Source organism: Gavialis gangeticus, unplaced genomic scaffold (assembly GCF_001723915.1).
Source record: "Gavialis gangeticus isolate Ggan-Ray unplaced genomic scaffold, GavGan_comp1, whole genome shotgun sequence".
In the NCBI taxonomy this organism is placed as follows: Eukaryota; Metazoa; Chordata; order Crocodylia; family Gavialidae; genus Gavialis; species Gavialis gangeticus.
The window spans coordinates 47,486,824-47,497,912 of NW_017728994.1; the positions used below are offsets into that span (position 1 = coordinate 47,486,824).

At 61.1% G+C, this 11,089-nt stretch overlaps 1 protein-coding gene across 2 annotated transcripts in view; it reads left to right on the forward strand.

Annotated features, from left to right (window-relative positions):
- The window catches only part of TRIM8 (tripartite motif containing 8), a 38,496-nt gene extending 34,699 nt beyond the window's left edge, over positions 1–3,797 (forward strand). For both annotated transcript variants that reach the window (XM_019502739.1, XM_019502738.1), the window contains 5 exons: positions 46–141; positions 937–1,170; positions 1,733–1,764; positions 2,280–2,395; positions 2,804–3,797. In XM_019502739.1, the coding sequence (XP_019358284.1) occupies positions 46–141; positions 937–1,170; positions 1,733–1,764; positions 2,280–2,395; positions 2,804–3,411 (1,086 nt within the window). In that variant the 3' untranslated portion in view covers positions 3,412–3,797. The remainder of the gene's footprint in view (positions 1–45; positions 142–936; positions 1,171–1,732; positions 1,765–2,279; positions 2,396–2,803) is intronic.
- Positions 3,798–11,089: the final 7,292 nt, after the last annotated feature.

The window sequence follows — 11,089 nt, forward strand, 5'->3', positions numbered from 1 at the left end:
TGGCCTGGTGGTCCCTGACCCCCACCCGCCCCTCCTCTCTTGCAGAAGATGCTGATGAAGCAGCAGGACCGGCTGGAGGAGCGGGAGCAGGACATCGAGGAGCAGCTCTACAAGCTGGAGTCCGACAAGCGGCTGGTCGAGGTAGGCAGCACCGGGGTTGTTGCCTGGGGCTCGGGTGTTGGCAGTGGGGCCGGGCTGTTGCTGGGCTGGTACCTCTCACGTGCCGGTGCTCCAGGACTTCAGGGGGCAAGGGAGCAGGGGCTGCTTGGTGTGAGAAGTTGTTGTGGCCGGACCTGTGTTTCCCAGCCACATCCAGGGTGGTCCAAAGGCTCCCACCATGTCTGCTAGGATCATGAAGCCTCCCTGGCAGAGGCAGGGTTGGGCGCACTGCGAACTGAGGATGTCTACAACACCCAGGAGCTGGGAGATCCAGGAGGACGGGCATCGGGAAGGGGAGATGCATCTCTCCACGGTGGAGCTGGGTGACCGGGGCCAGAAGCAGCCCTGTGGATCCAGTGAGATCCACCCAGACCCAGGAAGAGCCGTTCTCCATGCCGGCTGGACCGTGCAGGGAACGGGGGGATTGCAGCACGTATGAACGTCCCCGTGCTGGCCTGGCCCAGATAGCCCCGGCCACAGCTCCGACTCTGGGTCAAAGTCCTCTCCATTGCTGTTGCTCCCCTGTGAGCTGGACCAAGCCAGTGCGGGCTTGTGGCCAGCAACGCCTTCCTTCTGCAAAGCAGACACTTTTGCTAGAGCTCAACCCAGGAGTCCTGGTGCCGGGGGCAAGGCTGGCTTCTATCAGCATCCTCATGGGCAAATGGATGGAGAGGAAAGCCGAGGGGCTGGGTGGGGGCAGAGCCAGGAGTCCTGCAGGGCACGGGGAGGCGGGCGAGCGGGCAGGGCCTGGCAGATGCTGACCCTGGCACCCCGCAGGAGAAGGTGAGTCAGCTGAAGGACGAGGTGCGCCTGCAGTACGAGAAGATGCACCAGATCCTGGACGAGGACCTGCGCAAGACCATGGAGATCCTGGACAAGGCCCAGGCCAAGTTCTGCACCGAGAACGCGGCCCAGGTGCTGCACCTCAACGAGCGCATGCAGGAGGCCAAGAAGCTGCTCAGCTCCGTCCAGGTCATGTTCGACAAGACCGAGGACATCAACTTTATGAAGGTGAGGCCAGCACGCAGGAGGGATGGGGCAGCGGGTGCAGGGTGGGTGGGAGATGCTTTGGTGCCATGGGGGTCCCGGCTGTGCGCACTCCTGCTCTGGGTCCCTGGTGTCTGCTGGACTTGGACGTCTTCTGTGACGGCCGGAGCAGGGGGTTGCCGCAGGACCCTGGACTCTCGCTGGGGCGATGAGTGAGGGGGTGGCCCCGTTGGCCTGCACCTCCTCACCCCAAGCTCAGGGGCCAGGAGTCAACATCCACCCTTCCCTCGGTGGATCATCCCCCTTGCTCCCAGGGCTGCCAAAGCGATTGGGCTGGGAGAGATGGGGGCCGAAGACCTCTGGGGTGTCGGGAGGGTCGTGCGTGGGTTCTTGGGCCGGGATCGCAGGGGATGTGGCTCGGGATGGACGGGCTGCTGCGCTATCCAGGGGCAGGTTTGTGCCCAGGGGGAAATGCAGCATCCGAGAGCCCCCCTAGCTGGCGGTCCGGGCTCCAGGAGGGGGGGAGAAGTCCTGCCCCCAGGACTCAGCTGGGGGCTGCTGACAACGTTTCTCTCTTCCCTCCTAGAACACCAAGTCCGTGAAAATCTTAATGGACAGGTAAGTCCATGTCCTTCCAGAGCAGGCAGCGGGGGGGATGCTGTTCCCTGTACTTACCGTGTGCACTGGGGCCGGGCACTTGTTCCCTCTGTGCCTCAGTTTCCCTTGGGGGGCCCTCAGGCATGGGCAGCTCTAACAGGAGTTGGGGTGGGGCCTGCCTTGGGCTCAGCACGGAGGCAGTGCAGCCTGTGTCTCCCATCCTGGCCTTTCCTACATGGGGTCAGGGTGGCCAGTTTCCCCCTGGGGTGACCTTTGTGGGGGCACTTCTCAGCCCCCGGGGAGCTCAGAGCGGGGTGGGCTGAGGAGCAGAGCAGAGAGCGAGGGGAGGGCGGCGCTGATGGGATGGAGAGCATCCCGCCCGGGACGCACTGGCTCCACCCATGCCTGCCATGGCCAGAGAGCCAGGGGCATCCAGCAGGCGGTCAGTGTCCAGCCAACCCAGGAGGTGGAAAGGGGGCTTGGAGAGCTTGAGTGACCCCCGGTTTCTCCCTGCATCTTGGTACCTGTCCCTGAAGGACTCAGAACTGCACGGGTGGGAGCCTCCCCCCACCCAAGATCGGCCACCTCAACTCCAAGCTCTTCCTGAACGAGATCGCCAAGAAGGAGAAGCAGCTGAGGAAGCTGCTGGAGGGTGAGTGGCTCCCCCTTGCCCCTGCACGGGCAGCCCCCTCCCTCGCCGGGGCCGGATGCTGGAGCGGGAAAACCAGCCCGTACCTCCCTGATACCTCCTATCGCTCCCAATTGACACTGGTGGCGCGGGGCTGGGGTTTGGCTCTGGGCTGCACAAGAGCCCGAGTCTGCCCAGGCTGGCCAAGCGGCTCCCCCTGCGTCACCTGGTACCTGCCAGGGTGCTAATGACGAGCCACTTCCAGCGCTGAAACCTCAGTCTTGGCCGGGACCGGAAGTCTCCCGTTGACCGTGGTGGAAGGGGGGTCCGTGGAGGTTGGATGGCATCAGGGCTGGGCATACTGCTCCTCGCCCGTCGGCCCCCGGCACTCTGACCAGACCGTGCATGTGTCTCTCTCTCTCTCTTGCGCAGGTCCCTTCAGCACGCCGGTCCCCTTCCTGCAGAGCATCCCCATGTACCCCTGCAGCGTCAGCACCCCCGGCGCGGAGAAACGCAAGCACTCCGCGGCCTTCCCGGAAGGCAGCTTCCTCGAGCCATCATCCGGAGCGGTCGCGAGCCAGTACATGACCCAAGGGGCTTCGGCTGGCGAGGGCCAATCCGCACAACCCATGGTGCCTTGTAGCTCCACGCAGCACATCGTCGGACTTCCCAGCGGCCCCCAGCCCGTCCACTCCGGGGCTGTGTTCAACCCCTCCCACTACCCCAATAGCACATCATCTCAGCAGTCTGTGCTCTCCCAGTACGGCGGGCGCAAAATCCTTGTCTGCTCTGTGGACAACTGTTACTGTTCCTCGGTGTCCAACCACAGCGGGCACCAGCCCTACCCGCGGTCGGGCCACTTCCCCTGGACAGTCTCCTCGCAGGAATACTCCCACCCGCTGCCCCCCGCCCCGACTGTCCCCCAGTCGCTCCCGGGACTTGCCGTGAGGGAGTGGATTGACGCCTCCCAGCAGCACGGACGCCAGGATTTCTATAGAGTCTACGGTCAGCCTTCTGCCAAACACTATGTCACCAGTTAACCATCGCACTGGCCACGGAGTTGGGGTCGTCGTGCGTTCGGAGATCAACGCCCTGGTTTTTTTTTCTTCCTCGCTTTTTCTTTCGTTCTCTCCTTCCTTTCGAAAATCAAATCTGGTCTCCTCCTCCCCGCTGCCGCCGCCAGGACTGGTCTCTCGGCACCTTTCGCTTTGGAACCATTGTTTTTAATTTAATTTTGCAAACCTTCCTCCTCTCCCCTTTTGCTGGGTCATGCCTGCTTCGTTTGGGGTTGCTAAGCCTAAAAAAAAAAAAGAACAAAACAAAAAACAAACAAACAAAAAAAAAGGGGATGACCAGATCCTTTGCCATTTCCATGTCTCTGAGTTCTCCACGGCTTGGTTCGCTTTTCTTTTCCTTTCCTTTTTTTAAGAAAAAAAAGAAAATCTCTCGTATTCCATAAGAACCGATCCTTGTAGATTTGGGGTTTGGTAATTTTTTTTTTTTTTTTTAAAGGCTGATTTTATTTTATTTTTTTGTGTTAAAAGGCCCCTTCTCCTGCCTATGGGTGATTTTTTTTTTTTTTTCCGCCCCCCCCCTCTCTCTCCTTCCTTTTTTTTTGGAGATTTGTAAAAACACAAAGGCAGGAAATTTAATGCACAAGAAAATTAAAAAAAAAAAAAAAAAAGGGAAAAGCAACTTGGGAAAAAAAACCCACACAAAAAAAAAAACAAAAAAAACCCACAAAACAAACAAATAAATTCTGTTTTAGTTTCCGGGAGGGCGGAGACCGCGCGGCCGCGGCGGGCACGCCCCTTCCTGCGTATCGCTGATGCAATTTCCTGTAACAAGCACTTTGTATAAAACAAAAAGTGGACTTCCTGCTCTGAGGCACAGGTATTTATTCTGTAACCAATTTTAGAACACGGGGAAAAAAAATAACAAAAAAACCCACAAAAAAACAAAAAAAAACCCAACAAAAATATTCAAATAAATGTGATCACTTAGTGCAAATGCCTCGCTGTGCTGCGGCTCTGGTCCCGGGTTCTGGCCCGCCAGGCGCTGGACTTGGTTGGAAAATGGACCATTTTTACTTGTGCATTTATATGTGCATATGTATTCGGGTGTCGGCGGCGGTCTGAGGAACCCAGGTCCGCCGGGGGGCCGTGTTGGACCTGTGGCCTCGGGAGATGTGGCCAGTGTCAATCAGAGCCCCTCCTGCCTGCCTGGAGCTAGGTGATGTCTCAGCTTTTTAGCACGTGGGAGGGTGCAGGAGTGGCCGGGAGTAGTCATGGTCGCTGCCACGGGTGAGATCTTCCACCCCAGCCTGGCTCATGGGTGCAACATCCTTATGCCCCGAGTCCAGCCCTGCAGAGCCCAGGAGCAGAAAGGGAGGCTGAGACCTGCTGGGGTGCAGTACACAGCTGCCCATCGGTGTGGGTGTGCACACATGCGCATGTGTGGGCCGGCATGTGTGCACTGCCACAGAGCCGTGGTGTGCCAGCAGGAGCACAGGGCAAAGCAAGACCCAGCAGCAGCGTGTGCATGATTCAGGTCTGCTGGTGGAACTGGGACTTGGGTCTGCAGGGAGCTGCAAGCCTGGCTTACTCAGGCCAGCTACCACTTGCTCCAGCTCAGCTCCATGGGCAGTGCTGGCGTCTGCCCGTGGCAGCCGGAGTCTCAGTCTTTTCCCTCCGGAGTTTCTCTGCACCCATGGTCCTGTCCTCCTCCCCACCAACACGTTCTGCATAGCTGCGCGTTTGCCACAGCAGCCCTTTCCCCAGGTTGCACTGAGGGAAACTGAGGCACAGGGCATGAGTGGCCTACCCTGACCTCCGACCGCTCTGGGGCCAGGCACGTGTTCCCCTTCGGTGTATAGGGGCTGACTGGGGCAGGGTGTTGGCTCTGCTGCTCTAGCCGGGCCAGGGCACTCAGGGGAGGCCCTGGACAGACCCCTATCCCTGCCCAGGCTGCTGGGAGTAGAGGGGGCTTTCCCTTGCCTCTGTGGCAAGGATGTGCCAGCTGTGCACTGGGGGGCTGTAGCACTGGGGCAGCTGGAGCCCTGCTTCCTGGGCTGGGTGGTCCATCCCACAAGCTGGGGCCAGTCTCCATCTGGGCTCCTGGAGCCATGGGGCTGGCAGGGACCTGCGGGGTCACATCCATTCCCAGCTTGGCCTAGGGGAGGATCAGACCCATCCAAGCCAGCCCAGACAAACCCCGTGTCCAACTTTGAAGCCAGTGACGCAGTCACCCCCAACACAGCCCCAGGCATCGCCCCTGCCCCTGCCCCCAAGATGCAGGGGGGCTGCAGCTGTCAACGTCCTGCTGCTGCCGGGGGTGGTCATGGGCACTACAGAGACCCCAGGCCCACACCGTGCCCCTGCTGCAGAGGAAGGCAAAAACCCCCAGTGCAAACCAGTCTGAGCAGGGGGGAAATCCCTTCCTGACCCAGTGCAGCATGGGGGCGAGCCTGAGCATGGGGGCAAGACCCCCCGGCCAGCACCCTGCGGGGTCGGTGCCAGCAGGATCATTGGCACAGCCCAGCCCCATTCCCAGCCTGGTCTGCAGCACCACCAGCGCCTCAGGGGAGGCCTGTTCCCACCTGGGAAGTCTCTGCTGGAGTGTCCCGTGTGCTGCCCCTGGGTCTCAGGTTGGGCATCCTGTTCTGTCTGTCCCTCGAGGTCCCGGCTGCCCCTGTGGGCAACCTCCCCTATGCTAGTCCAGCAGGATTTCCCAGGGCAGCCCTCGGTGCATCCTTTCCATATCCCTGCCCAGGGACCCCCCCCTCGGCTACAGCCCCCCACTCCCGTGGAAGCGCCAGGTCAGTCAGAGCCAGACGTCTGTCTTCAGCCTTAATGACAGCGATCGTGGCCCAGCCATGCCCACTGCCTGCCGCCAGGCATTCCCCAGCACTGAGCTCCCCTCAGGATGGGGCCCCACCTCTGAGCAAGTGCCTTGCCCACCAACCCCCACCACCTAGTGCCCAACTGCAGGGCCCTTCCCAGCTGTATTTATCCAGCTTTGGCTCCACCCCTTTCCAAGCCCCACCTCCCAGCCCCCAGGCATGCTCAGTGGAGTCTCAGCAGCTTTAAAGGGATCTCAGTCTGCCTGCAACCTCTGTGGTGTGAAGGAAGGTGCTTGGTCTGGACCATTGCTTGCACCCAGTGCTGGGGGATCCTCCTTCATCCGTGCTATGATTTACAGTACTGACCTAGGCTAAGCAGGGGGGCAGGCTGCTCTGCCAGCTCCAGCTTATCCCAGGCACAGCCAATGTGTTGCACCAATGCCCTACGTGGCATGGGCAGCCTCTGTGTGTGGCACGTGGCAGATCAGGGAGGGAACAAGGAGCACAGCGGCAGGTAGAGCTGAAAGCAGAAAGCAGAGCAACGAGTCAGGCAGGGAGAAAAGAAGGCAGAGTAGTGTATCCGGCATGGGGCAGGGAGCAGAAAGCAGAGCAGCAGATCAGACCGGGAGCACAAGGTCAGAAGCAGAAAGCAGATGGGGAGGGAGCCCAGGCGAAGAAAAAGCAGGGTGGCAGATCCAGCACAGAGCATGGGGCAGGGAGCAGACAGCAGAGCAGTGGATCAGGCAGGGGAAGAGGATCAGAGCAGCAGTCGCCCCCACCTGCCACACAGGTCAGCCTCCGCTGGGTCGCACGACGTTGCCGACGCTTGGGTTTCCGGGCCCGCGCCAAGCCCGTTGGCGCCAGGCAGGAGAAATGGGGACGTGGAGGGAAGGGGCGAGTGCGGCCCTGGGGCTGGTGTCAGCTCGGGTCTCGCTCGCGCGTCGGGTCCCTGCCTGACTTGTGGCCTCGGCTCCTGGTTACAGACCTCGGGACGTGGCTTAGCCAAGCTGGGGGCCCCAGGGCAAGCCTCGTTGCCGGGCGTGCGGGTTTGCAGCTGCCCTGGGGAGCTGCTGAGACCCCAAAGACTGTCCCAGCCAGGCGCCTGCGCCTCCCTGCCCCTCAGCCCAGCCCCGGGGAGGTGTCGCCCGGCCTGTCCTGGTGCCCGGGCTGCCCCCAGGGGTGCCCTAGTGTAGCCAAGGCCCCATGCCTCACTGGAGAGGTGCTCAGGGCACGTCCCTCTGGCTCTGTGCCGAGACCTGCTCTTCCTGGCCGCCATCGGGGTTCTCGGCCTAACTCCTGCCCTGCCGCACCAGCACCTGCGTTGCAGAGCCTGCCGGGCTCAGACACCTCTTAAAAGCCAGCCTAAAATAGGCAGCCTCCAAGGCAGGCCCACAGCCTTGCAAGGCTTTCAAGCAGCTCTGCAGCAGGGAGATGCTTTCAGCCGACCCCAGGACTCAAACTCAGACCCTGGGGGTCCCCCAGGCACAGGAGTCGCTGCTTGGCTAATGCAAATCTCTCGCTGCCGCCTGGCATGCTGGTGTTAGAGCGCTCCTAAATCTCCAGGGCCGCAGCGTTCCTGGGGCAGGGCCGGGTGCAACGTCTTGCGCGGTATCGGGGTTGACTACGGGGGATGGAGGCGCTGGGTTTGTCTGGGCTGGTCTGGACAGGGCTGATCCTGCCTCCTGGGCTAGACGGCTCCAGGACCCCGACTGACCCTCCGCCCTTCTCCCCAGGTGCGGCAGGCTGCAAGCCCGGCTGGGATGTCACCGGCTGAGGGGTAAGTCGGGGGCTTCCTCCCCACGCCTGCCACCCGTTGGGTCTCGGGCACTTTCCCTCTGGTCCCCGAGCCCGGTGCCCTGCAGGGGCAGCATCCGTGCCGCGGGCAAGTCTCTCGCGGAGGTTCGGGGCACGACCGGGGCAGGGTCCGTCCCTGCTCTCCCGGGTGACCCCTGTTCGTGCGGCCCACTGTGCTATTGGCATCTTTGTCCGTCGTATTATCCCGCTGGCTCCTTCAGCCTGGGGTCCGAGGAGACGTGCTGAGCTGCACCCTCCTCTCCCCGACAGCCGGAGCCTGAGTCTGGGGGAGGCATTTCCACACATTTTTTGCTCCTTGTTTCCATCTTGTGCTGGGCCTCCACCGCTGATTTCCCAGGGTGCCGGCGGGAAGGGCAAGCACCTGATGTCTTATTGATGGGGGCAGGGGGACGAGGGGTGCTAGAAACAGCCCATCCACGAACAGCTCAAGCCGCGACCGGGGAGAGATGGATGAGGAGCCGCGTGAGGAAGATGGACGAGCTGGCCCAGCCAGACCGGTGCTTGCTGAAGGATGCGCGGCTGGGTGGGAGACGGAGACTGAGGACGAACATCTGGATCTGGGCGCAAACATCTGGACGCCCGGGACGGGCGGGAGGGCAGCTTCTCCGATAACGGCGGTGGTTTTTACTGGGTGTCGTCGGTAGCTTGGGGGGGCCCGTTAACATGGGCTGGTGCTCCCACCGCTGGGGCCTGAGCCCCAGTGAGATGAAGTCTCAGCTTCCCCCTGCAGCGTTGGGGCCAAACGCAACGCGCAGGAGGGGAGAAACGGGGCCCGTGGTGTTGCTTTGGGATGGTGCCGTCGATGCCGGCTGTAATCTGGGGCCCGTGGCCAAGCCGAAGCCGCTGGACCAAGCTGCAGAGGGACAGGACTCCCCCGCACCCAGGCTCCCTTCCCCTACCTGCCCTGACCTTTGGCCAGTCTCCCGGGCGCCCTGCAAAGCGCCGTGTCCTTCTCCGGCGTTTGCAAACTCAAGCGGGGCGACAGCGGAAAACAGCCGGGGGGGACTGGATTTGGGGGTCTGAAGCCACGCAGCTCAGCGGCGCAGGGTGATAGCAGCCCGGGGCCGTGTCCTTCACGGCTGTCAAGGGCTGCGCGGGCGCGGCAAGCGGGACCTTTTTTTAGCATTTGCATAAATCTAAATAAATAAACAATCAGCGCAGAGATGCGGGGGGAGGGGGGATACAGTTGCTTGTAGGCCTGATTTCGGTTCAACTCGCAGATGTTTGCCAGGAGATTGGATCTCCACGTCTGTTATTTGTCCCCTTTCCTGCACGGCGACTCTCATTTTTTGTTGCTGAGCTGCGCCATCTGTTTCCCGACGGTGTCCCCCTCCCCCTCCCGCATGCCCCCATCGGGCGATTGCCCCAGGATCTCAGCTTGGATTAACCGATGCAAAAGATGCGTTTAGAAATACACACCGTTCGGGGCTTTTAAGCCCATCTGATGGTACCGAGGGGTCCAGCTCCTGACCGCTGGGCGTTGCCAGCACTTTGCTTTTCAACACTTGGATGATGAATCCTTGACGCGGGAAATACTGGGTGTAAATCTGTGGTCCGGGTTGTGACGGACATCGTGTCGGGCCTTCCTGGGCCTGGGCCGTGGGTATCTGGGGAAGTCCCAGCTCCTCGCAGGACCTCGGCACGTGACACCTTTTCAACTCTTCTAGGCTGAAAATTAAGCACGGCGCTTAAATGCGATGGGAAGTATATTTAGATGTCATCAACTTCAGCGCGGCACATCCACCTTATAAATATGGAAGCCCATCTCGGGGAGCTGTTTAAGGCGCCTCATCAGCTCCTGGAAAATATGCAGCAGTATTAATTAGCTGGGATTTGGGTCTGATCTCATGATGAATAAATGAAGATCCTCGCTGCATGAGATAAATGACTCTTAAAAAAGAAAGCCGGTTCCCCAGACTCCGCAGCGCACCTCCCGAAAGGCTCGGCATGCCGTCGCCCATATCAAGTGATGGTTGCGGCTGCCTCTGGGGTGCGAGCCAGCAGCTACTTAACAGCCGACTGCTGCTGATGTTGAACAAAAGGCAGGGGGCCCAGCGTGGATGAAAGCCCCGCCGTGCTAGGTGCTGTACAAAAATACAATGGGGGACCGTCCCTTGGAGTAGGCCATCAAATAGACCACAGCACAAAGGGTCAGAGGGGAAAGCAAAAGCGAGTGGCTTGGGCCAGGTTGGTGGGAGAAGGGGGAAGTTGTTGGTAACGAATGGAAATCGGAAATGTTGCTTCATCAATTTTCGGCCTGCCGCCCCGCGTGGGGTGAACAGGCCGGGGCAGCCAGGGGGCAGGACCCCGTCCCCCTGCTTGAGAGGGTCGCCGGGGACCCGGCTGGGAGACCAGGCGTGGCCAGGCGCCGGCGTCCGAGCAGGCTGGGTGGGATGTTGGGGGCTGCCGACTCCTGGCTCCCACCTGCATGTCTGCTCCAGGTCCAGCCACGTCTCCCGGCACCGCAGGAGGGGCCAGATTCTGCTCCCAGGCTGGCGGGTCCAGGGTGATTAAGTCCAGGGAGTTGAGACCAGGGAGAAAAACTCGTTCTGGACCCCAAATGTGGCATCGGTCTGAGCCCGAGCAGAGGGGCAAGGTCCCCCCACTTGCAGCCGAGAGCAGCTTGGCCCCCCGCCCGAAGGCCATCGCATGTCCGGCCGGGCCGGATCCACGTGGTGACTCGCTCCGTGCCAACGCTTGGGCTTCTCTTGGCAGCTCCCGGTGCTGCCCATCCAGCTGTGCCAGCTTGATTCATGTTGCAATTTGCATCGTTTTGCATAATTTGCCCATCACCTACTTAGCGCTGGGGCTGGGGGGATTGAACGCTGCTTCAAGGAGCCCCCATGTCTCTATGAGCTGGGTGGAGAAAGGAGGCAATGGGGCCCGCGGGTGGGTTATGACCAGGCCGGGGTGACCCGGGGCTCGACCAGGGCACCAGCTGGGTGTCCAAGGGCCTTACCTCCACCGCTCCCCGCCAGCGCCTTTCCGTCCTCTCGTGCGACACGCTTTGCGGACGAGCGCTCTCCTCGGGCCAGGTCTCGGGTCCTGTCGTCGTAGCGTCT